Below are 27,641 nucleotides of genomic sequence, written 5' to 3'. Positions count from 1 at the left end.
ACTCCGGGACCTGTGGAAGTGTTAGTTACTATCATAAGTCTTCTAACAGAATATTTTAAACTTAATAGATGTTAGTGAAATTAATAATCCACATTAATGTCTCTTCTTTGCAGTTAAATCTTTTTATTATGTTTAATATAAACATTTTATTTGTGGCAGTTTAGAATATGATTTTTCCAACCACAACAAAAAAAAACCTTCATGTGAAAAGAAATCCTCAAAAGTGCTATCTAAAGACTAAGAATGGAGTTTTAACTTTAACTTTTTTCCTTCTAGACTCCAGAAATAGTTTCCTGACTTCCTTTCTGGAAATGATTTTTGTTTCCAACCACGTTGAGAATCCATTTTTTTCATTCTCTCTCTCTCTCTCCTTTTGCTTTCTTGGTAGTAGCAGGGAGGAAGGAGGGGGTGGGTGCAAAAAGAGGGAAATGAGAAAACAGAAAAAGAATTGCATGCCACTATGTCTGAATATAGCCTCTACTTGTAGGTATTTCCATCTGATTTGCACTTTTGCCTTTTTATTTCCGTTTCTGGACACCTTCTTTATTATCCAGCCAACTGGAATAGACAAAGCACTGTTGGTGCCCTGAGCGACAGAACTCTGGTAGGGGGCTGGCTGTAAATTGACGTGGCATGGAAATTCTCCGCTAAGTTGTAGCAGCTTGCATGTTTCTACTAAGATCAAGCCCAGCCTCCCAGAGCTGTAGCTTAATCATCATGGGTTCAGCGACTTTACAGAAAAATGGATAGAAAAAATCTTCAGCTCCTTTCTTTGGACTCAAATGTTTTCTTTTTGAGTATCTATGTTTTAGCGGAAAAAATCCAAGCAGTTAAGTCTGTAACTTTCTCTTTGCAGCTTAAACAACAGAGTTTGCTGGTCTCCCTCCCCTATTCTGCAATTTAATTCCTTACAGATTTTGCCATGGGGTGCGGACTTAGAAAGCTAGAAGACCCTGATGATAGCAGCCCTGGAAAAATATATTCTACCCTGAAGAGACCGCAAGTGGAAACAAAGACAGAATTTGCTTACGAATATGTATTGCTGGACTTTACATTACAAGGTATTTTTGCTTCTATTTTATTTGTTAAATGAAAGATTTCAAAGATAAAGGACTACTAGTTTTTTAAAGGGTTGATTTGTGGCTTTTTACATGGTGCTTCATAATTAGATTGTGCAATCAATCTAACAATAATGCTTTGTTTCTTAATTACATTCTGAAAGATTTCAGTTCTGTTTGCTTTGTTTTTTGTAAATTTGGCTCATATGTACTTTATAAAATTAGAAAAACTGCTTGGAAACAGTTCTTTCACTTTTAAATCAAATGCTTATTTGTAGAAGGATACATGAAAAACGCTTGCTATTCTCGGCCAAGTAGCTATAGCCTTAATGACAGTTTATGTTTTGAAAAAGATCTGAAAGGCACAAGAAGGTGGCATGTAGGAAATGTTACTTGCATCATGTGGAAGGATATTTGCTAAGACAATTCTGAGGCCTCCAACTGTGTTAAATGTTGTGATTGTGCTAGTCACTTGATATTTTTGACCAAACTAAACCTGAAGTTTGAAAATACAGTAAAAAAGAAAAAACTATAGTCTTCTGTAAGATACTTCCTTTGCTGGATACCAGGTCTCTAACAGAGAAACTCCCTGTTCCAGAAAGTTGGAAACACAAATAAACAAGCCCAGATGGCAGCCTTGTGCACGGAATAGAGGCAGCTCGACTTCACAAATACTTTACCTCACTTCTTTTGGAAACTTTACTGTACAATGACATTGATAAAACTTAGTTTTTAAAAAGCAGAAGTATATCTTTAATTATAGGGTACTAAAAATGAAGTTGAGTGTCTTGCTTGCTATTAGAATGTCCAGATATTAGTATTAAGTTCTTGGTGGCAAGTTATGCTTTTAAATTCTAATAAGCTGCACATTCATCAGTTAATAGATTTATACTAAGTATATTATCAGGTTGGATATTAATTTCTTTTAAACACAAATTCTCCATTTTTTGGTTTGTTCTGTAAACAGTGCATCTTTGTGCAAATAGCAAGAGCAGCCCATTTTTCTTTGTCAAAAACTGAGCTAGCCAGCAAACAAACTCCCTTCTAGAGGCATATGCAAAGTCTGTACATATTTTTAATGTATTTACTTTTCCATTTTTACCTAAGGTTAAGGCTACCAAAAGGAAAACTGTCAATATTCTTACTTTTCTTTTTAATGATGAAAGTTAAAAGTAGATAAAGATAATGGTGATAATCAGAGAAGTAACTACTCAAATGAATTTTTCTATACTTTTTCAAAAACCATCATTTGAGAAAATATTTGTAATGCGGTGCTATATTTTCTCCATTGATTGTCGTTGTCAGTTAATTTTTAGGACTGATTTTTATAAATTCAAGGACACAAACACATATTTTCCTTAACCTCAAAACCTTATGTGTTCATAAATATTAGGCCAGAGCCATTCTGATCTGTGCTTTAAGATTTGCTACACAAATCCCCATAGGTCTTAAAGTAACTTGAATTTTCTTTCTGATTTATTTCTTCCCAACAGTGTTAGCAATGTCAAACAAATTTGTTTAAATGCAACCATCCTTGAATCAGAAAGATCTACAGTTTTCTTCAAAAGTCATTTTTGTTTTGTTATTATTAGAAGCCCTTTTCTCTGTGAAAGGAGTAAAATTTCTACCTTTCACTCTACGTGTTTGGATGAGATGATAGAGTATTATAATATAAACTGGAGATATGGGCATAGTTTGCAAACACTAACTCAGAAAGCAAGCATGTATTTTAAAGTTGCACCTGGTTCCTATTTGGTCCAGGCGCCTAGTCTCCTGGTGTTCCCTTTCTCTCCGATTCTTCCACATGTTTTTGGTTTTGTTTTGTTTGTGTCTCTGCCTTTGCTTCAGAAGCCAAAACTCAGTATCAGCCCAGCTCCACAAATCACCTTGTTCTCTTCTGTTGTATCTCACCCCCACCTATTCCTCTAGTGTACAGAGAAGTGAGTCACATGGGGGTTAAAGCACGCCAGCCTTCTAGGTTTAGCCCCAGCCATTCTGACCTGGAGTTGCTGTAAGGACTACTGAATAGTGGCATCTTCTGCCTCTCAGAGGCCATGTGCAGTGAGCAACCTTCCAGGAAACAAAATGGTCTGGTGGCAACAGCTGTGTGTGCTCATGAAGAGCCTGTCTCTTACATTGTTCTCCTCTGTTTTTCCCAATAGAGAACATGGGATAGGGAGTTAGTCCCAGTGGGGCAGGAGACCCTTTGAAATTGTCAGTGCCCTGTGTTATAGTGGCTATAATTATCTTGAACAATTTGTTTTCCATTTAGTTCCATTCCCTCTATGTGTGTGTGTGTGTGTGTGCCTTTCCCACACCTGTTTTTTAGTGCAGTGGGGACTTTGAGCCATTATTTATATATCTCTGGTGGTGGTGGTGGTTTAGTTGCTAAGTTGTGTCCGACTCTTGCAACCCCATGGACTATAGCCTGCCAGGCTCCTCTGTCCATAGGATTCTCCAGGCAAGAATACTGGAATGGGTTGCCATTTCCTATGGGAGAAATAATAGTCTAATCATTAAGCACACAAGGGTCTGGAGTCAAGTTCCTGGCTTCTGAATCTAGGCTCTTTCACTCACTAACTTAGCAAGTTTATGAACTTTGCTGTATCTCAGCTTCCTCATCTATAAAATGGGGATTCTAATGGTGCTTACATAATAGAATTGTTTTAAGGATTAAAGGAGATTATACAAAATAATCCCTTTGAAAAAGTACTTGTCATTTAGTAAGCAGGGCTTCCCAGGTGGCTCAGTGGTAAAGAATCTGCCTGCAATGCAGGAGACACAAGTTCAACCCTTGGGTAAGGAAGATCCCTTGGGTGAATAAATGGCAACCCACTCCAGTGTTCTTGCCAGGATAATCCCATGGACAGAGGAGCCTGACAGGTTACAGTCCATAGAGTCACAAAGAGGCAGACATGACTGAGTGACTGAGCACCCATGCGCAGAACCACTTATTAAAAGTTAAGTATTAAAAAAAAAAAAAGTTAAGTATTATCCCTCCTAGCTTTATGCCAGGTCTACTAATTGCACTATTGAGATTTCAGCACAGTCTTTGTGATAAATTTTCTGAATTATTGTATAGTAATCTATACATGTGTATTTATGAGAGTGTGTGTCAGAGTTTCTGACACACATTACAGAATTTATTAGTGAAAAGTTAAATGAATTCTGCAAATGATCGAGAAGGGTTGGTTTGCCTTCTTGTGCAATCCCAGAAAATAATCTGAATAACCATGGCCTTAAAGATTTTTAGAGCATGTATAGCTTTATGATTAAAGAGAAATTTCTATAATATTAGAAACCCAAAAGAAGGACGGACAGTAACTTCCTTATTTTACTTTCTAATAGAATTAAAAATGCATTGAGAAAAATTTTGCTGGGCCCTGGCTAGCTTTCTTATTATGAGAACAGAAACTCTCATTGTCTTTTGTTATCATTGTTACAGTAATAAATATATTGATGTATGGATTCCATAGAAGATGCTGATAAGTAATGAAATACAAAAAGAAATAACACATAGTTTTTGCCTTATGGTATTTTAAATTCTAATTGGTCAGACTGGACAAGATTATGAACTCCTCAAGGTCAGGAAGTATACCATGTCCACCTTTGCATTGCTGTGTTTGGCACACTGTTTGGCACAAGACTGATGGCCAATAAGTGGTGCTGAAATAATGGGCTTCCCAGGAGGTGCTAGGGGTAAAGAACCTACCTGCCAGTGTAGGAGACATAAGAGACGAGGCCTCAATTCCTGGATTGGAAAGATCCCTGGATCAGAAAGATCCCCAGATTGGGAAGATCCCTTGGAGGAGGGTATGGCAACCCTCTTGAGTATTTCTACCTGGAGAGTCCTGTGGACAGAGGAGCCTAGCAAGTTACAGTCTATAGGGTGGCAAAGAATCGGACTTGACTGACAACGTGGACCTGCAATGAGGAGAGGATGCAAGGGGCATTTGTAACAGACATTACCAAAGAGGAACTTAGCCTGTGGCTGGCTGGATAGAAAGGAACAGAAAAAATGAGAAATCCAGGATAACTTCCCAGTTCTGAGCCTAAGTAACTGTGGGAATAACCATGCCTCCCACAGTACGAGGGGCATCCCACAAAGAGTCAGTGGGTGAAACAGCAATTCCATTCCAGGCACGATGCCTGTGAGGTGGCAGTGGAACATCCTGGCAGAGAGAGTTATAGGTACACAGCTGGAGATGATGACTTCCAGGAGGACTTGAAGTAAATAAAGTCTTAAAAGAGGAGAATATGGGCACAGCATAAGTGTCTTGGGCTGAGTCATCAGGCATATTTAATGATATTGAGGACTATTCAACAAAAATGACAAAGTCTACAAGTCATTCCCTTGTAGCTCAGTCAGTAAAGAATCTGCCTACAATGCAGGACACCTGGGCTCAATTCCCTGGTTGGAAAGATCCCCTGGAGAAGGAAATGGCAACCCACAACAGTATTCTTGCTTGGAGAATCCCATGGAACAGAGGAACCTGGAAGGCTACGGTCCGTGGGGTTTCAAAGAGTTGGACACGGCTTAGCAACTAAACCACCTCCAATAAAAATGATAGAGTCTGAGGACAACTGCAACTTATATAGCACCAGAGAAAACAAGGAAATGAAAAGTTTCAAAAAGCAAGAAATTATCAGTAATTTTAAATACTAGAGAACTTTCAAGAAGAATGAAAATGCAGGACTGAAGAGAATGCATCTAAAAATCATCAAGAGATGAATAAAGTATCAGAAATGAGGGAAGGAAGGAAAGAAAGAAGGTCAGTCCAGCTAAATTTTCTTTATCTGTTTGACTCATAAGTTCTTGAATATTTTCTCAAGCCGTCAACAGATTTTCAAATGTAAAATGCTGCATAAAAAGAAATTTATAGCAAAAATTGCTAAATTTACTCAAGCATCAACATAATCTTTGACATGGTGCCTAGTGCAAACTCCTACCAGGTGAAAAACTGCATACAGACTTTTCTTATGTTTAAATCGGTGGGATATTTTGGTTTAAAAATGTAATAAAACCTCACAATTTCAGAGTGTTATGAAAGAGAAAGATCCCATTCTGACCTGGGGGAGTAGGGAATCTCTGATAATAGCATACAGTTAACCCACCTGTTAGCTAAGATGGTAAGGCATCTGCTAACAACTTGGGAGACCTGGGTTTGATCCCTGGGTCGGGAAGATCCCCTGGAGAAGGAAATGGCAACCAACTCCAGTACTCTTGCCTGGAAAATCCCATGGACCAAGGAGCCTGGTAGGCTACAGTCCATGGGGTCACAAAGAGCTGGACACCACTGAGCAACTTCCACTTTCACTTTTCAACCCACTTGGATGAATATTGATGTTGGGAGGAAAATACATTTCTATTGGCAATCTACATTATATTGGGGTTTTTTCTTATATCTGGGTGGACATTTATTTATTCTCTGAACTAACACTTACTCAGCACCTACTGAGCTCGGAATGAGGATACAGAGATAGGTAAAGCCTAGTCCTTGACTTGTAAGAACCTGCATCCTAGTGAGCATCCTGCTGAGGGGCATTCATTTACGGTGCAAACACTCTATGCTGTGATACAGGCTTCGCTAGAAACCTGAGGGTTGTAGAGGTGGAAAGAAGAGCACCTCCACTTGATAGGTAGATCCAGAAAGACTCCTTAAAAGACATTCCACCTCAGGCTTCCCCCAAGTGGTAAAGAATCCACCTACCAATACAGGAGACACAGGTTGAATCCCTGGTCTGGGACGATGGCACATGCCCATCATGGCAACTAAGCCCATGTGCCACGTATACTGGGTCAGTGCTTTAAAACCAGGAACCACAACTACTAAGCCCATGTGCCAAAACTACTGAAGCCCATGCCCTACAGTCAGTACTTCACAACAAGAGAAGCCACTGCAATGAGAAGCCCACATATCGCAATGAAGAGCAGCCCCCACTCACCACAAGAAGAAGCACGCACAAAGCAACAAAGGCCCAGTACAGTCAAAATTAATAAATAAAATTATTTTTTAAGAAAAAAAGCTTGCTTAGTTGCTAAAAAATGTTTAAAAAAAATTTTTTTAACTGCCACCTCCTATCATCTAAAGAATGAATGGAAGTTAGACAAAGATTTGTATCCATAATACATAAAATGAAATTGAAAATCAAGAAGGAGAAAACAACTGAATAGAAAAACGGACAAGAAATTTGGACAGGTAGATGACAAAACAGGAAATCCAAATGGCCAACAGACATATGAAACTGTGCTCAGCTTCATTAGTAATCAGGAAAAATACATGCTAAAACCACAATGAGAAACCACTACAAATTATCCAAAAAACAGCTAAAATGTTGAGAAAATGAAAGTCATTTTCAACTCTTTGTGACCAGGCTCCTCTGTCCATGGAATTCTCCAGGCCAGACTATTGGGGTAGGTAGACATTCCCTTCTCCAGGGGTTCTTCCCAACCCAGGGATTGAACCCAGGTCTCTTGCATTGCAGGTGGATTCTTTACCAGGGAAGCCCCTAAAATGCCAAAAGACTGCTGATACCAGGTGTTTTTAAACTGGTACAACCACTTTGGAAAAAAAATGCTTTATCATTATCTCTTTAGCAAAGATCCATATCCCAGTGGAAGCGTGGCTATGCATTCACCGGCAGCACATACAAAAATACTGATAGAAGGACTACTTGTAATAACCCCAAAAGAGTGAACAACTTAGAAATCTACAAACAAGAGATTAGAAAAGTAAATCATGGTATATCATATGGTGCAGGGCTTCCCAGGTAGTGCTAGTGGTAAAGAACCAGCCTGCCAGTTCAGGAGACACAAGAGATGCAGGTTCGATCCCTGGATCAGGAAGATCCTCTGAATTGGGAAATGGTAACCCACTCCAGTTCTTGCCTGGAAAATTCCATGGATAGGGGAGCCTGGAGGGCTACAGTCTATGGGGCTGCAAAGAGTCAAACACTACTGAGCGACTGAGCACATGTACCTGTACATACAATGCAACCCTATACTATGGAAGCAAGACTCAGTTCAGTTCAGTTCAGTCGCTCAGTTGTGTCCAACTCATTGCGACCCCATGAACCACAGCACACCAGCTTTTTCTGAGAAGGGCCAGATAGCAAATATTTTAGGCTTTGTGAGCCATGTGATCTCTGTCCTGACTACTCAGCTCAGCCAATGTAGAGTCAACATACCATATGCAACAAAACAGGCCATAGGCAGTACTTTTGTGGTCCTCTACTATAATGCAATCAGGAAAACAAATCATAACTACACAAGCTGTACCAGATGAATCTCATGAGCTTAATGTTCAGTGAAAGAAAACAAACACAAAAGCACATATTGTATGATTCCATTTACATAAAGCTCCAAAAATTGGGAAAACTGAACTATAGTGTTTATTTACATGCTTCAGTCATGTCCGACTCTTTGCAACCCTTCGGACCATAGCCCACCAGGCTCCTCTGTCCGTGAAATTCTCCAGGCAAAAATACTGGAGTGGGTTGCCAAGCACTTCTCCAGGGGACCTTCCTGACTCAGGGATCAAATCCACGTTTCTTATGTCTCCTGCTTTGGCAGGCATGTTCTTTACCATGAGCGCCACCATTCTTGTATAGTTAATTAAGAAGAAGAGCAAGGAATTGAGGACCATAAAAGTCAAAGAAAAAGTCAAGTTAGCACGGAGTGGGAGAGAGGGATTGTGATTGGAAAGGGCGGAATGGTAGGCTTCTGAAGTGCCTGTCATTTTCTGATTTTTGAATGGATGGCATTACCAAATGTTGGCACTTTTAAGTATGTTTTGTGCTTTTTGTATGTTATGTTTCTACCCCCAGACAAGGTTAAAAAAAAAAAAAAGCCAAGTAGGAAGTGGGAGTAAGGCAAACAAGGCTGAAAGACAAGATGAACAGACTCAGAAACAAGAGAATATTTCATGGTTTGGGAACTGCAAATAGAATAGGTGGAGTGCAGCACATGAAGGAGGCAGCCGTGGAACACAGACTGCAAGAGTTTTAAGTGATCATGTTGTGATCTTTTGCACAGCTGCCTATAATGAACTATGTAGTTCCTCGAGTTGGAGTGTATTTCAAAACTACAACTGTATTACTTCAATTAAATATACTAATGAGTGACTACAAAGATGGTAACTTTTATTGAAAACAAAAAGTTACATAATTTGGATGTTCCTTATATAGTAGTTTATATTTCTAAGCAACAAAACATTTTGACAAGTAGTTAAACCAGATACTCCTTTTAATATCCATACATTAAATTGCTTAATAATTTATAGAAATCAAAAGCTTTAGTGCAGCTCATGTCTGAATTTTCACAAATTTTGAATTAACAAAATTGCAAATGAAGTTTTACTTTCCTGTAGGTGCTAAAAGGGCTTCCCAGGGGGCACTAGTGGTAAAGAATCCGCCTGCCAATGCAGTAAGAGACACAGGTTTGATCCCTGGATCGGGAGGATCCCCTGGAGGGTATGGCAACCCACTCCAGTATTCTTGCCTGAAGAATTCCTTGGAGTCATTCTGTCTGGTTCAGTCACAGCCTTTGTTGTTGTTGTTGTTGTTGTTCTGTTGCTCAGTTGTGTCGGACTCTTTGCAACCCCATAGATTGCAGCACACCAGGCTTCGCTGTCCTTCACTATTTCCTGGAGTTTGCTCAAACTCATGTCCATTGATTCAATGATATCATCCAACCATCTCATCCTCTGCTGCCCCTTCTCCTGCCTTCAATCTTTCCCACTCTCAGGGACACAGCCTTACCACTCACTAACAATCTGGGCAAGTTACCAAACCTCTCTCTTCCTGAGTTTCCTTATCTGAGAATAATTACAATATCTACTTTATGGAGTTTTTGTAAGGACTTATTAATATTAGGCATGTACAGCACTTCACATAGTGCCTGACACAGAATACCTTGGTATATGTTACTTGTTATTTTTTACTATAATTGCTAAATAAAATAGGGAGTTTGACAGTCTGTTCCCTTTTGAAAATATGGTAAAATTACTTGCCAGTGTTTGCATATTGTATCTTTATCTGAGGAACTAATGTTTCATAAATATTTCAAAAATACATACCAATCTTCACAGAAAAACACATTTATATGTGTTGGACTTTTTTCATAGAGTTACATCATCAGGGCGAAGCTTTTGGTATTGAACAAGTTCTTAGCTTTATACTAAAAGAATGTGACTTTTTTTGTATTTTTAAAATTTGATCTTGTCTATGAAGTTTTTAAGCAAAGGACCATAAAAAATTGTACTGATATTTTATTTCAGAAACTATGAGGAAAAATGAGAGAACATTACATAACCTTCTATATGTTTACATTTTAATGAGAAAAAAATCCACACTGCATGTGGGTAGTTTTCAAAGCAACTACAAAATACTTTCCTTCACAATGGCCTTGTAAAGTATAATAAAGTATTACAAATCATGTAGCATTGATTGAATAGCAACCAACCCCACCCATTACTGCTGTCAACAACATTTGTTCCTTCTCCCAAGGAACTGAGAAGGAACTCTTGGTGGCTGAGGAGCTAAGAGCAAGATGGCTCACAGCTGCTGCTAACTGCCTGTGCTCTACAGTTCTAGCCAAAACAACCACGCCTCCCCCCTAATTTCCTAAGTTTTAAAGTAATAGAGTCTCTGATATTACCACCCCAGTGTAAGGAGATCAAATTAAAGGCTTGACGCAGACACCAAGCCTATCACAGAGACGTAATTATCCACTCTAGTGAGCACTTAGGCACTCTTGGTGGCTCAGAGGTTAAAGCATGTGCCTGGAATACTGGAGACCCAGGTTCGATCCCTGGGTAGGGAAGATCCCCTGGAGAAGGAAATGGCAACCCACTCCAGTACTCTTGCCTGGAGAATACCATGGAGGGAGGAGCCTGGTAGGCTTCAGTCCATGGGGTCACAAAGAGTCGGACAAGACTGAGCGTCTTCACTCACTCACTGAGCGCTGATGAAAATACCTCACTCTGTGGGTACAGCTCGCCCTTCCTAACATCTCTAAGCTGAATCAGGTTGCCAGTCTCTATTCAGCACAGTTTAAAGCATTATTAAGAATAGACGGGATTACATGAAGGGATGTTCTCAACAAAACTTCCAGATTTATTTCTCTTTTCCTTGCTCCTGGATTTACTTTTCTTGAATGACACTGGCATGTTTATTTCTTTATTTTATTTTATTATTTCTTTTTTTTTTTACTTTACAATACTGTATTGGTTTTGCCATACATTGACATGAATCCACCACAGGTGTACGGTTCAGTTCAGTTCAGTCGCTCAGTCATGTCCGACTCTTTGCGACCCCATTACTCGCAGCAGGCCAGGCCTCCCTGTCCATCACAATCTCCCAGAGTTCACTCAGACTCACGTCCATTGAGTCTGTGATGCCATCCAGCCATCTCATCCTCGGTCGTCCCCTTCTTCTCCTGCCCCCAATCCCTCCCAGCATCAGAGTCTTTTCCAATGAGTCAGCTCTTCACATGAGGTGACCAAAGTACTGGAGCCTCAGCTTCAGCATCATTCCTTCCAAAGAAATCCCAGGGTTGATCACCTTCAGAATGGACTGGTTGGATCTCCTTGCAGTCCAAGGGACTCTCAAGCATCTTCTCCAACACCACAGTTCAAATGCATCGATTCTTCAGCGCTCAGCCTTCTTCACAGTCCAACTCTCACATCCATACATGACCACAGGAAAAACCATAGCCTAGACTAGACGGACCTTAGTCGGCAAAGTAATGTCTCTGCTTTTGAATATACTGTCTAGGTTGGTAATAACTTTTCTTCAAGGAGTAAGTGTCTTTTAATTTCATGGCTGCAGTCACCATCTGCAGTGATTTTGGAGCCCCCCAAAATAAAGTTTGACACTGTTTCCACTGTTTCCCCATCTATTTCCCATGAAGTGATGGGACCGGATGCCATGATCTTCGTTTTCTGAATGTGAGCTTTAAGCCAACTTTTTCACTCTCCTCTTTCACTTTCATCAAGAGGCTTTTGAGTTCCTCTTCACTTTCTGCCATAAGGGTGGTGTCATCTGCATATCTGAGGTTGTTGATATTTCTCCCAGCAATCTTGACTCCAGCTTGTGTTTCTTTCAGCCCAGCGTTTCTCATGATGTACTCTGCATAGAAGTTAAATAAGCAGGGTGACAATATACAGCCTTGACGTACTCCTTTTCCTATTTGGAACCAGTCTGTTGTTCCATGTCCAGTTCTAACTGTTGCTTCCTGACCTGCATACAGATTTCTCAAGAGGCAGGTTAGGTGATCTGGTATTCCCATGTCTTTCAGAATTTTCCACAGTTTATTGTGATCCACACAGTCAAAGGCTTTGGCATAGTCAATAAAGCAGAAATAGATGTTTTTATGGAACTCTCTTGCTTTTTCCATGATCCAGCGGATGCTGGCAATTTGATCTCTGGTTCCTCTGCCTTTTCTAAAGCCAGCTTGAACATCCGGGAGTTCACGGTTCACGTATTTCTGAAGCCTGGCTTGAAGAATTTTGAGCATTACTTTACTAGCATATGAGATGAGTGCAATTGTGTGGTAGTTTGAGCATTCTTTGGCATTGCCTTTCTTTGGGATTGGAATGAAAACTGACCTTTTCCAGTCCTGTGGCCACTGCTGAGTTTTCCCAATTTGCTGGCATATTGAGTGCAGCACTTTCACAGCATCATCTTTCAGGATTTGAAATAGCTCAACTGGTATTCCATCACCTCCACTAGCTTTGTTCATAGTGACGCTTTCTAAGACCCACTTGACTTCACATTCCAAGATGTCTGGCTCTAGATGAGTGATCACATCATCATGATTATCTGGGTTGTGAAGATCTTTTTAGTATAGTTCTTCTGTGTATTCTGCCACCTCTTCATAATATCTTCTGCTTCTGTTAGATCCATACCATTTCTGTCCTTTATCAAGCCCATCTTTGCATGAAATGTTCCCTTGGTATCTCTAATTTTCTTGAAGAGATCTCTAATCTTTCCCGTTCTGTTGTTTTCCTCTATTTCTTTGCATTGATCGCTGAAGAAGGCTTTCTTATCTCTTCTTGCTTTTCTCTGGAACTCTGCATTCAGATGCTTATATCTTTCCTTTTCTCCTTTGCTTTTCGCCTCTCTTCTTTTCACAGCTATTTGTAAGGCCTCCCCAGACAGCCATTTTGCTTTTTAGCATTTCTTTTCCATGGGGATGGTCTTGATCCCTGTCCTGTACAATGTCACAAACCTCCATCCATAGTTCATCAGGCACTCTATCTATCAGATCTAGGCCCTTTAATCTATTTCTCACTTCCACTGTATAATCGTAAGGGATTTGATTTAGGTCATACCTAAATGGTCTAGCAGTTTTCCCTATTTTTTTCAATTTGAGTCTGAATTTGGTAATAAGGAGTTCATGATCTGAGCCACAGTCAGCTCCTGGTCTTGTTTTTGTTGACTGTATAGAGCTTCTCCAACTTTGGCTGCAAAGAATATAATCAATCTGATTTCGGTGTTGACCATCTGGTGCTGTCCATGTGTAGAGTCTTCTCTTGTGTTGTTGGAAGAGGGTGTTTGCTATGACCAGTGCAGGCGAAACTCTATTAGTCTTTGCCCTGCTTCATTCCGCATTCCAAAGCCAAAGTTGCCTGTTACTCCAGGTGTTTCTTGACTTCCTACTTTTGTATTCCAGTCCCCTATAATGAAAAGGACATCTTTTTTGGGTGTTAGTTCTAAAACGTCTTGTAGGTCTTCATAAAACCGTTCAACATCAGTTTCTTCAGTGTTACTGGTTGGGGCATAGACTTGGATAACTGTGATATCGAATGGTTTGCCTTGGAGACCAACTGAGATCATTCTGTCGTTTTTGAGATTGCATCCAAATACTGCATTTCAGACTCTTTTGTTGACCACGATGGCTACTCCATTTCTTCTGAGGGATTCCTGCCCACAGTAGTAGATATAATGATCATCTGAGTTAAATTCACCCATTCCAGTCCATTTTAGTTCACTGATTCCTAGAATGTTGATGTTCACCCTTGCCATCTCTTGTTTGACCACTTCCAATTTGCCTTGATTCATGGACCTGACATTCCAGGTTCCTATGCAATATTGCTCTTTACAGCATCAGATCTTGCTTCTATTACCAGTCACATCCACAACTGGGTATTGTTTTTGCTTTGGCTCCATCCCTTCATTCTTTCTGGAGTTATCTCCACCGATCTCCAGTAGCATATTGGGCGGCTAATGACCTGGGGAGTTCCTCTTTCAGTATCTTATCATTTTGCCTTTTCATACTGTTCATGGGGTTCTCAAGGCAAGAATACTGAAGTGGTTTGCCATTCCCTTCTCCAGTGGACCACATTCTGGCAGACCTCTCCACCATGACCCACCCATCTTGGGTTGCCCCACAGGCTTGGCTTGGTTTCATTGAGTTAGACAAGGCTGTGGGCCTAGTGTGATTAGATTGACTAGTTTTTTGTGAGTATGGTTTCAGTGTGTCTGCCCTCTGATGCCCTCTTGCAACACCTACCATCTTACTTGGGTTTCTCTTACCTTGGGCTTGAGGTATCTCTTGCTGAGGAGGAGCAACCCGAGGAGCGGTGGCCGAGCAGGCACAGGAGGGCCTAGAGGAGCTATCCCACGTTGAAGGTCAGGAATGGCGGCAGTAAGGAGATATCCCTTGTCCAAGGTAAGGAGCAGCAGCTGTGTTTGCTGGAGCAGCCGTGAAGAGATACCCTACAGGTGTACATGAGTTCCCAATCCTGAACCCCCTCCCACTACCCTCCCCATATCATCTCTCTGGGTCATCCCAGGGCACCAGCCCCAAGCATCCTGTATCCTGTATCAAACCTAGACTGGCGATTTGTTTCTTACATGATAGTATACATGTTTCAATGCCATTCTCCCAAATCATCCCACCTTCTCCCTCTCCCACAGAGTCCAAAAGTCTGTTCTATACATCTGTGTCTCTTTTGCTGTCTCGCATACAGGGTTATCATTACCATCTTTCTAAATTCTATATATATGTGTGTTTGTATACTGTATTGGTATTTTTCTTTCTGGCTTTCTTCACTCTGTATAATTGGCTCCAGTTTCATCTACCTCATTAGAACTGATTCAAATGTATTCTTTTTAATGGCTGAGTAATACTCCATTGCGTATATGTACCATAGCTTTCTTATCCATTCGTCTGCTGATGGATATCTAGGTTGCTTCCATGTCCTGGCTATTATAAACAGTGCTGCGATAAACACTGGGGTACACGTGTCTCTTTAAATTCTGGTTTCCTTGGTGTGTATGCCCAGCAATGGGATTGCTGCATTGTAAGGCAGTTCTATTTCCAGTTTTTTAAGGAATCTCCACACTATTCTCCATAGTGGCTGTACTAGTTTGCATTCCCGCCAACAGTGTAAGAGGGTTCCCTTTTCTCCACATCCTCTCTAGCATTTATTGCTTGTAGACTTTTGGATCACAGCCATTCTGACTGGTGTGAAATGGTACCTCATTGTGTGTGGTCTTGATTTGCATTTCTCTGATAATGAGTGAAGTTGAGCATCTTTTCATGTGTTTGTTAGCCATCCATATGTCTTCTTTGGAGAAATGTCTATTTAGTTCTTTGGCCCATTTTTTGATTGGGTCATTTATTTTTCTGGAATTGAGCTGCAGGAGTTGCTTGTATATTTTTGAGATTAGTTGTTTGTCAGTTGCTTCATTTGCTATTATTTTCTCCCATTCTGAAGGCTGTCAACATAATAAAAGCTATATATGACAAACCCACAGCAAACATTATCCTCAATGGTGAAAAATTGAAAGCATTTCCCCTAAAGTCAGGAACAAGACAAGGGTGCCCACTTTCACCACTACTATTCAACATAGTTCTGGAAGTTTTGGCCACAGCAATCAGAGCAGGAAAAGAAATAAAAAGAATCCAAATTGGAAAAGAAGAAGTAAAACTCTCACTGTTTGCAGATGACATGATCCTCTACATAGAAAACCCTAAAGATTCCACCAGAAAATTACTAGAGCTAATCAATGAATATAGTAAAGTTGCAGGATATAAAATCAACACACAGAAATCCCTTGCATTCCTATACACTAATAATGAGAAAGTAGAAAAAGAAATTAAGGAAACAATTCCATTCATCATTGCAATGTAAAGAATAAAATACTTAGGAATATATCTACCTAAAGAAACTAAATATATATATATATATATATATAGAAAACTATAAAACACTGATGAAAGAAATCAAAGAGGACACTAATAGATGGAGAAATATACCATGTTAATGGATCAGAAGAATTAATATAGTGAAAATGAGTGTACTACCCAAAGCAATCTATAGATTCAATGCAATCCCTATCAAGCTACCAGCGGTATTTTTCACAGAGCTAGAACAAACAATTTCACAATTTGTATGGAAATACAAAAAACTTTGAATAGCCAAAGCAATCTTGAGAAAGAAGAATGGAACTGGAGGAATCAACCTGCCTGACTTCAGGCTCTATTACAAAGCCACAGTCATCAAGACAGTATGGTACTGGCACAAAGACAGAAATGTAGATCAATGGAACAAAATAGAAAGCCCAGAGATAAATCCACACACCTATGGACACCTTTCTTCGACAAAGGAGGCAAGAATATACAATGGATGAAAGACAATCTCTTTAACAAGTGGTGCTGGGAAAACTGGTCAACCACTTGTAAAAGAATGAAACTAGAACATTTTCTAACACCATACACAAAAATAAACTCAAAATGGATTAAAGATCTAAATGTAAGACCAGAAACTATAAAACTCCTAGAGGAGAACATAGGCAAAACACTCTCTGACATAAATCACAGCAGAATCCTCTGTGATCCACCTCCCAGAATACTGGAAATAAAAGCAAACATAAACAAATGGGATCTAATTAAAATTAAAAGCTTCTGCACAACAAAGGAAACTATAAGCAAGGTGAAAAGACAGCCTTCGGAATGGGAGAAAATAATGGCATGTTTAAAGTAAGTTACAATGTCAGATAAGAAAGAGAATCTGCCAACAGAGTGAATCCCAGCCCTCTTCTCACCACCATCCTCCTGTCTCCACTAAGAAGAAGATTCAGTGACACTGGGCCCACATGGCCACATGGCAACTACTGGACCAGGGCTGCTGCACTCTCAGATGTGGTATTAAGTCTTCCCCAGGTCCCTTCTCCAGCACAGCCCCTTTCTTTGTTTTATCAAGCTGGTACCTTTGGACATGTGAGTCTGGGACTCCATGGAATAGATCGGTGTGAGTTAGGGACCCTGGTCTGGAGAGTGAGCTGGGGACACCTAATCTACAGGGTGACTTAGGGATTTGAGGTCTAGAGAGTGAGTTAAGGGCCTCTGATCTAGAATTCTACAGACAGGGAGCCGGGCTGGGCTTTTGAAGTAAGTCCAGATCTCTAAAATGAACTTCTTCCTGGAGATTTTTTTTAAACCAACAATGACTTGTCTCTGAGAACAGCTTCCATTCAAAACCATATTTTCTGAGCTGGGCCATCAACAGAGACACATCTCTGATGTCTGTGTGTTTATTTTGTACCAGGCCCTGGGCTCATGTTTTACAGTTACTATCAAAGCAACTCTATGAAGTTAATTTGTCCCCATCTCAGAAAGGCAAAGTAACTGATTCCAGATCTAGTACATGGCATAATTTGAGCCCAGGTGATTTGCTTTCTGATCCTAATGCTAACAGTGAGAATAGTGTGCTGCCCCTCTTTGTGCAGGAAAGGACTTTATTTAACAAAGCAGCCAACAGTTGTATAGCACATGCTAGCTACATGCCAGATACTTTCTAGGAACAAATATAAATTTATAAATATAAATTTATTCAATCCTAACAACCCTATAGAGACTATTATTATTCTCACCTCACAGATGAGGAAACTGAGGCACATAGGTACAAAGTACCTTGCCAGCCCTCAGCAGTGAAAGTGAAAGTGCAGAGTCCTAACCACCGGACCACCAGGGAATTCCCCATAGAATCTACTTTCTAAACTGCTGCTCCATGAGCACCCTGGAGCTCTGTTCATTGAATATGTTAATGTTACAACCAATTTTTCATACAGCTGGTCCTTTAATAAGTATATTTTAAGCATTTACGGTAATTGTCATGTCTATGCTGAGTGCGATTTATCAAAAGACACATAAACCTCCAAATAGAAGAGCATGCACATTTGAGACAGTTGAATAATTAATGTAAAGCACTGGGCCCAAAGTGGTATGATCTTTACAAAAACTTATGCTAAGATATGCTTATAAGTATTGATGTACAACTTTTCTTTACCCCCTTTGTGGCTTTCTTGGACTTCTTAGTTTGTAATTCCTCCCAAAACTTCTCTCTGTTTCTATGTTTGTGTTTTGGGCATTAACATTATTTTGCACTGAACTCAAGACAATAACCTTACTTCACTGAGAGTGCAAGAGGATGTAGATTAGACCAGAAAAACTGGATTTGTTCCATTGTCACAAAATTTCTCTGACATCACCAGAGAACAGGGTGTTCCTCCGAAATACATTCTCTACCTGAATGGAAATCTCTTTGAGCACCAATGTCATTCTGTTACAGCCATCTTCTCCATGATTGCATTTAATGTGCTACAAAAGTCTGCCTTTGAAAACAGTGTTGTGAAACAATAGAATGGGGGGAATGACTTCATTATCATTATCAAGTGGGCCAGTGAATTGTAGAAGGTATTTTAAGTGACCTCAGACTGTAAAGTTTTTATATTATTTATCTAGTTTTAGAATTCATTTTATTCCCTCTGATGTCCTCTGCCCCCTTGCAGGCCATCACTCTTTCCTTGCTACTTCTATCCAAGTAGGGTCTCCAAGCCTCTACCAAAAGACTTAGCACTAAACATAAGATGCCTTTAAGTTGTACACACAGACAGAATTAACTATCATTGAATCTCACAACCAGAAAGCTGTGCTCTTTTCAGTTCTTTTTAAGCCATCTAATCAGTTTAGAGTTAGACAGCTAATTGTCCCTTTCCACAAAGGTAGAGCAGGGCTGTGTAGCTCAGCCTTTGGCAGATAACAGTCTCCCACTAGAATCTGGTAAGTGTTTTCTTTTTGTTGCATTTATTCACATGTAACTTTCTACTCATGGTAAGTGATTCTGGTTTTATGCCCATAAGGAATTATCAGTCGAATAGCAGAGCCAGATATATAAACAAGAAACTATAATATAGTTTGGTAAGGGAACTAGTTATGCACAGTGCAGAGGAAGGAGTGATTAACTCAGCTTGGGGAGCAGGAAAGGAAATGAAAGTCTGTAGGCATGAAATAGTGTGCCTGGCTCAGGAACACCAGTAATTCAGTCCTGCCAAAGCAAGACATATGAGAAAAAGAACAAGACTGAAGGCTTGAGTACGTAGAGGCCAGACTCTGAAGATTCTTCTGTATTATGCTAAGTATTCCCATTTTCTACAATAAGCAATGAGATCTATTAAAAGACTGAAATTTTCTTTAGAACTGTATAGGATTAGTATGCTGCTGCTGCTGCTGTTAGGTCGCTTCAGTCGTGTCTGATTCTGTGCGACCCCAAGGACAGCAGCCCACCAGGCTCCCCGCCCCTGGGATTCTCCAGGCAAGAACACTGGAGTGGGTTGCCATTTCCTTCTACGTCTAAAAATAAGTTTAGGCTACATTTCATTCCTTAGTCTTAACAGTTTATTCTCTTTTATAGTTTCTTAGTTCCTTTGTTTGGAAATCAGGGTTGGTAGTTAAATACTAAAAAAGTAAAACCAAATGAATTACAGAGTGATTGCCACACAAGCAGGCAGAACTGGGTCATTTTGCAATGAAATCCAGCTGTTTCTTCCAAGACCAGGATCACTCTCTTTGTTTTTATTCCTATTCATAATGATGAAAATATATTGTATATAGATTAGTTTAAATCCAAAAAAGGATGAACATTTGAGTAAATGGATTCATCATGGTTTATATAACTTTTCTTGGAGTGCTTTATTTTATTTTAAAAGTTGGCATGAACCCACATGAACCCAAGTGGTATGTTTCTGTTCCATCATGTGGATCTGAATGTAAGAGGCCGTGGGGATTTCCTCTGACCCTTCTTCCTTGTCTGCTTCTTAACCTACTTCCGGTGTTTGGGCAGTTGGCAGCAGCGCTTTGCTGGACAGCACTGACCACGCTAACAGAAGGCCAACAACCAGTGCTACCCATACCTGGAGTTAATTTCATATGTTTTGTTACTCAAGAGATAACCAAATTACAGCTCTGTTTATAGCTATTAATTCTTGGTGGTTTTCCAGAACATGAGAAATAATGTTACAGAAAGTGAAGTTGTTTTTAAAATTAATACTGAAAAAATATTCATTTCCCATATAACACACCCTTTTCCTTTTACTGAAAACTATACAGATTCTACTTTTCTATAGTTTCTACAGATTTGTCCTGCTTCAAAGGGATGGTTCAACTGCATACCAAATTTTGCATTTAAATTTCCTTTATATTTAGAATTTTTGCTCATTAAAAAGAACTTCTGGGTACCTTTACTTTTTAAATTTCTTTACTCAAATATTTATGTAAGTGCCATAAGAAATCATATTTTTAGTTTCCCAGAGAAACTTAAAACATGGTGTTTTGAAGTGTAATTGGAAATAAGAAAGCACTTAACAATTCTTGCTTAACAAATATCATTTCTTCCATTTTTAATCTTTAAATTTGTATGAATATCACTCTTAAGAAATTTTACATCTCATCTTGTCCAGAATCATAAAAACAATTGGCTTCTAAACCTAATGCTGTTTATCCTATATATGTCTTCTATATCTATTAATGGAAATATAGTCACTCAAATGAAATCCTAAGATATAAAACTGCCTTAATTGAAATTGAAACATACATATATATATATACAAGGTATTGTATTTCCACTTTAAGACATATTGGTAATACTATATATCTGCCAGCTTTTAAGATTGCTAAGCTAAGTCACTTCAGTCGTGTCCAACTCAGTGTGACCCCATAGACGGCAGCCCACCAGGCTCCTCCATCCCTGGGATTCTCCAGGCAAGAACACTGGAGTGGGTTGCCATTTCCTTCTCCAATGCATGAAAGTGAAAGGTGAAAGCAAAGTCACTCAGTCATGTCTGACTTAGCGACCCCATGGACTGCAGCCTACCAGGCTCCTCCATCCATGGGATTTTCCAGGCAAGAGTACTGGAGTGGGGTGCCATTTTGCTTTTTTTTCTGGAATTAACTTAGAAAATATGTAATCCCTGTTAGTGTAACTTTATTTGAGATTAAGACATATGAATGAGTGTGTTTTCTATTCATTAGTATTATCACACATAGATAGAAATAATGTATAGTGTTCAACTTTATGAATGTGCAAATGTCTCTTTGCATTTAATATTTCAGCTTCGCCAAACCCAGAAGTCATCAAGATAAATTCCATTCTTGATATAGCAACAAAAGTGGAAGACTACTATCTTAAAGGATATATTGTTGGAGCTATTCATCCTGTTATACAACCTGTGGGGCAGCAAAAACACTTGCCTGCAAGTTACCTATACAGAGTGGTGCTATCGCGCTTGAAATTAAGGTAAGGCTGGTGCTCAAGAAAACTGTCATACTGAGAAGCTGTTAAGAGAGAAAGTTTTCTTTGGCTAAAAGAAAAGACAGTTTGAACACAGTGATGGAGAATAAAGGACAATTAGGGGGTTTGGCTTAAAGGCACATTTTCCAACAGTTGAACATGGATTGGGAGAAGAAAACATCAATCTCCTTCCTTAAAATTTCTCAGGATTGAGCCCCTTGCAGACATACAGGTCCTTGGTAAGGATGTCAGTGAACAGAAGAAAAGGAAAATATACTCAAGAAGAGTGGGAACACTCCTGTAGCAACTTCACTGAGCTGAAAGGGCTGACTGAACAAGTCCCCTTTCACTGAGCATTTTTTCTGAAGTGTCCAATGTAGTTTTACTAACAGTAGCCACAGAAACTAACTTCCAAAACTTCTACAGCAAAAAGGCCTACATGCTAAGTTCTCATAAACTGGATAGATCTCTTACCAGCTTTTTCCAAAACATAGGAGGTAAAAGTCATCCTTTTTAGATTTTTTTTAGCTTTTTAAATTTTAATGGCTGCTTTTCCAGACAATACCACAAATGTTTTCCCTAACCTAGCTTGTACATTTGATAGTATTCAAAATACTGTTGTTCCTTACAGGTGGAAAAGTAAAAATAACCAAACCAATGTCTTTGAGATACATATTAAATATTTGTTACACAATTCTTCAACTGTATCAAAATCATCTCAAAGACCAAGGTAGAAATTGTGTTTTCTCTTTACAGTGATGGACTAACAATCACTTTAACTGTGAAAGGAGTAAGCAGAGAAGGGAAAATGAAATAAGAGGGAAAGAGAGAAGAAAACAGAAAGATTGGGGGGAAAGAAAAGGCTTTTTTAAAAGAATTTAAAAAAAAAATTCCCAATGTGCTTTTTTCCCTGTCTGCTACTGAATAACTAACTGCCCACTTGGACATTCTGAGAGGACATGTATACAACCAGCTTTCTCCATGACAGGGTGCCACATCAAGTCTTTACTAGTTCAAGCATTACTAGGTAAATAGGCCACTTACCACACAGTAGCAACACTTTATGTCCTAACTACAAATCTTATAAACCATGGACAAGTTATTTTTCTCTTTTTGCTTTACTTCAGATAGATTTAGCAGTGCCCTGCCATGGCTAAGAATAATCAAGGGGGGAAGGTGAGAAAAGAAGAAAAAGGAAAAAGATAGGACAATATTTATCTGCACTTAAAAAGGATCACTTTTGCGCAATAATGAGGTATAGCTGTGATCTAAAATCATTTCTCATAACTTATCAAAACAATCGACGTGTAGTTTTTCTTTCATGTTAAATTAGAAATTAAATTCTTAGAGATTTTAACCAAGGTAATCTAAATAGAAATTATTATTTTTTTCTGATAACTTTACATAAGAAGACAACCATTAAAGTTGAAATAACAAAGAAAAAGGGATACCTTGACCTTATTTGTAAGTAGCTCACTCATTTTCACATGAGCTTATTAGTTAAAAATTAGCAATTGGCTTCCAACCATAAACATATTCTCTGTTACAGCACGAAGCATTCGACAGCACCCAGTGGACAAAGACGCCCAAGGCTTGTGATTGAGGAATGTCCTTTAACTTATGAGACACAAACAAATGACGTAACAAAAGAACTGATAGAAAAGGTACTAAAATACATGTTTTTTCATGGGATATTGAGAAATATTTCATATTTCTTCATCAGTTTCCTTTCCTAATTTAAAAAGAACAGGGAAATGATAGGTGACTTAGTCTACTAGACTTTAAAACAAATTAAAGCACATTACCAAATTGTAGAATTAAAAACAGAAATAGAGGCCAGTGAAACAGAATGGAAATTCCAGAAATAAATTAATACATATATAAGAAAGTTCATAACAAACCTGATAAATAAAATGGAGTAATAACCATTACTTAGTGAAAGGTGCTGGGAAAATGGGCAATCGATTGGTAGAAAATAAGACTCCACACATTTCACATAAAATAAAGAGTTAAGTTTTTCAAGTTCAAAAAATCCAGAAGAAAATGAAAGACTGGACATATTTAATTATAAGAGTAGGTCGAGGAACTTGAGTTTGAATATGTAAATATAATTATATACTAGGAAAAAAAGAATCTGGAGAAATGGTCAAGAAATATGTCTTACGGAAGCTTCATTTTCCGAGTATATAGGAAATGAACACAAAAGCATGAAAGTACATTCAGTCTTGAATGGACAGACAATCCACAGAAAGTACAAAAGGAAACAAAAATAATGAAGAAACATTTGGCAAAGGGTTCAACCTAACTAATAAATTTTAATGTAAGTAAAAACTGAGAAGTAATACCTCACCAGTATGGACTGAGAAATTAAATTGAAAATATTAAATTGAGTGCTGTAAAGACCTTTAAGAAAAAATTCAGATATATTCATATACAATGCAGTTAGCATTGGAATAAATTAGTACAGTGAATATCAATTTGGTTATAAAAATCATAAATCTTATTTTATTTTCCTTTTTAGGAATCTATTCCAGGAAATTGACTGAAAAGGGAAAAGTCATGTTTATACAAAGATACCTTAAACAGGGGCCAAATTCTCAACAACTGGAAAACTGAGAAGGAGGCAATGGTCTATCAATAAGATAGAATACTTTATGGGCATTGAACATGACAAGTGCTGTTGAGAGAAAAAAATCTATTCAATAGAACTTCATAAACCTTAAATGAAAAATTAAACACTATATGTATATTGATTGAAAAAATTGTACATTCATAAGTATTTGAAGTTGACAGGATTTGATGGCTAAAGTTTGGATTTTTTAACTTTAGTTGCATTGACATATGTGTAAGGTTTAGCTTTATTTAAATGAATACAGCCAAAAACCTAAGGCATTTCCTGTCAAATAAGAAACTGTGAAATTTGTTCACTGTTTCTATTGTGTTGTTCCCAAGCTTTAAATGACCGTGTGTGTAAGACTATCTGTGGCTTGTGTTTTGCCAGTTATAGCAGCTAAGTCTTTCCCATTTAGATATAAAGTCACCATTCATTAAGGTTTTTTAGGAACAGTTTTCAAAACAAGATTTTTATAAACAAGGTACTCACACTATTTACTTCTACTATTCTGGGAAATATTTTTTTATGGGAATAAATTCACTCTAGAAACAAAAATGAAACTGCTAATTTAGTCTTAATAGATCATCATGAGAGCCCTTGTTTTGCATTTGACTTCCTGAACACAGTTAAAGATCTATTTAAACAGGAAAGTACTGTTATTTCAGCAATTAGAGTAATGGGGTTATTTTATGAAGAGAACAGCTTCAGGAAACATAGCATGTGAAATGTTTGAACATTGCCCCCTGTATGAACAAGAGCAACAGATAAGTGCCAAATACTATTTTTGAACAAGTGCCTTATATAAAGAGTTGATTATTGAACAGCTAGATTTTAAGTTATTTTAATATTATGTCAATGTTTGCTCTTTTTTTAATTTAGATTTACAAATGTTTTCCCTAGGATTTCTAAATAAAAAACATGAAAAACATCAGTCTTCTAAATTAAAAATTGAAAAGACAGTACTATTCCATAAGATAACCAAACTTTTCCAGACAAAACTTTTTAGTAATAGAGAAAGCCTTCTGCACCCAAATCAACAAATAAGACCTAGAAAAAGTACTTTGACCTGTCTCCTTACCACATCTCCTCTCCTCTCCCAGGAGTCCTGATATAAAGGACAAATTATGGTTATTTTTGAGGCTTCTTACAGTGCTACAATCTTTATGTGTTAATTTATAGGAGTAAATGATGCTGTGTCAGCAGTGTTTGTCCTAGCTCCATATACCCATAGTCTCTGCCTGGCTCAGAATTCCCTTCTCTTCGGCTAGAGCTAAGTTACAGTCGGCCCCTTTAAGTGGATATTGCAGCCTGATTTCACCCTGCTTCTTCTTTTTTAAAAAAATATTTACTTATTTGGCTGCACGGGTCTTAGTTGGGCTTCCCCAGTGGTTCAGCTGTAAAGAATCTGCCTGCAGTGCAAGAGCCGTGGGAGACACAGGCTCGATATCTGGGTCTGGAAGATCCCCTGGAGGAGGGCATAGCGACCCACTGCAGTAGTCTTGCCTGGAGAATCCCATGGACAGAGGACCCTGGCAGGCTACAGTCCATAGGGTTGCAAAGAGTTTGTCACAATTGAAGTGACTTGGAACACACACATGGTCTTAGCTGTGGCATGCAGAATCTTTAGCTGTAACATACAAACTGTTAGTTGGGCATGTGGGATCTAGTTCCCTGAGCAGGGATTGAACTTGGGCACCCTGCACTGGGAACACGGAGTCTTAGCCACTCGACCACCAGGGAAGCCCCTCACCACTCTTCTTACTGGCCTTTTTCATTCCCTTTCATTTCTGGCTATAGATGTTTGCACTTGCAATCCGCATGATAACTCTTTCTTCCCCTTCCAAGTAAATTTAAAACACTTAAAACATTTAAAGTAGTGAGAATATAAAAGATGTTGCTACTTCTTCATTTTAACGTAATTAACGAATACTTACAGAGCATGTATAGGTACAAAACATTGCAACACAAAAATGAGTTAGATAGTGCCTGCCCTCAAAAGAACTGTGTTTAACACAGGAGAAAGACATGACACAAAAAGAACAAAGAAATGATGCAAAAGCAGAGGGAAAAAAAAGTGCCAAGTGTGAAAATAATCACTCTTAAGCTCTCAAATGATTTCACTGGCATGTCATGTGTTTCTGAACCCTACTCAGTAACTGACAAGATTGAATCTAATTATGTGTATTTGGCCCAGAAAGGAGACAATAGCTTCAAGATATGAGCAGAGCAGAGTGGGAGTATGAATTTGGCTTATGTATATGCATACACATTTGTAAAGAGTAAGTCTTTTAACATTTTTCTTTTACCTAAATCAAGCAAACAAGACTGCGTGTTTTCTGCTTTTAAATTAATGTCTCTTCTTTATTAATTAAGATGCATTTGGTAATGTTACTTTTAAGCATTTCTTAGAATAGTTTTATATTTTACTTCAACTGGAGAAACCATTGTTAACAGGGCTGCAAAAATCATGCTATAGAATTATTAGTTCTTCCCAAATAATAACTTTTTGGAGAAAATACAATTCTTGTTTTCATAATTTCTAAAGTATATTAGTTCTGTTTGAAGAAGTCAGAATAATAGTGTGACACTGTCTTAGGCTTGGTGCTGTATTAGAGGTCATTAGTTTGTTTATGAATAGGCCTTTAGTTACTGGTCGATTTACTCCTTTTCTAATGGATTTCCTTAATAAGCCTAAAGATTAATTGATAAAGTAATCAATGTAAATGAAGTTTACAGTTTGTTCTACCATCTCTTTTTAAACCTCAGGTTAATGTAGCTGCTAAAAGAGGAATGAGATTTGTTGGATTCATATCCCAGCACTACCCACCACTTAAATTCTGCAATGGAACCAACCTCGATGGAGACACTGAATCAACACTGCATGTGAGACACAGTCCAGAGGAAAACTGTAAAAACTGGAATGAAGGAACATTAAGTGGACAATCATCTGAAAGTGGAATCGAGGAAGAACTGCGTCATGAAAGTGGACAGTGTCAAATGGAACGAGATGGCAGCCCCAGTTTCTCTAAATCAAGAAAAGGAGAAGGTAATAATAGACAAGAAGAGTCGAAATAGGATCTATATTCATTTAAATTTAGCAAAAATATGTTTTGAAGGGTTTTTAACAAATATGAGACTAATTATATCTCTAAAGATTAATGAATAAACTTGTATAAACTTGTCTGGATTTTTTAAAAATTATTACAGATGGATGTAAGGTAGGACAGTTTTCCAAACAGTTATCCCTGGCATGGTCATACACCATCCACGTAATGAAACTTTGTGTTAAAAATTGGCTTCCATTTAGTCATGAGCCAATACCTCTGTAAAATGAAGGCTGTGCATGTGTACCAAAACAGTGATTCTGTAAAGAAAGCTGTTCTGATTTAT

At 38.5% G+C, this 27,641-nt stretch overlaps 1 protein-coding gene across 2 annotated transcripts in view; it reads left to right on the top strand.

The window, feature by feature from the left end:
• Positions 1-365: 365 nt before the first annotated feature.
• The window catches only part of RFTN2 (raftlin family member 2), an 82,740-nt gene continuing 55,464 nt past the window's right edge, over positions 366-27,641 (top strand). The window contains exons 1-5 of one of the 2 annotated variants that reach the window (XM_069577923.1): positions 366-483; positions 915-1,061; positions 21,460-21,643; positions 23,187-23,301; positions 27,018-27,297. In XM_069577923.1, coding sequence (XP_069434024.1) covers positions 429-483; positions 915-1,061; positions 21,460-21,643; positions 23,187-23,301; positions 27,018-27,297 — 781 coding nt within the window. In that variant the 5' untranslated portion in view covers positions 366-428. Of the gene's footprint in view, positions 484-856; positions 1,062-21,459; positions 21,644-23,186; positions 23,302-27,017; positions 27,298-27,641 lie in introns of both variants that reach the window. The other variant, XM_069577924.1, reaches the window with a different exon arrangement.

Source organism: Ovis canadensis, chromosome 2 (genome assembly GCF_042477335.2).
Source record: "Ovis canadensis isolate MfBH-ARS-UI-01 breed Bighorn chromosome 2, ARS-UI_OviCan_v2, whole genome shotgun sequence".
In the NCBI taxonomy this organism is placed as follows: domain Eukaryota; kingdom Metazoa; phylum Chordata; class Mammalia; order Artiodactyla; family Bovidae; genus Ovis; species Ovis canadensis.
This window is presented reverse-complemented; position numbering and strand designations above follow the sequence as displayed.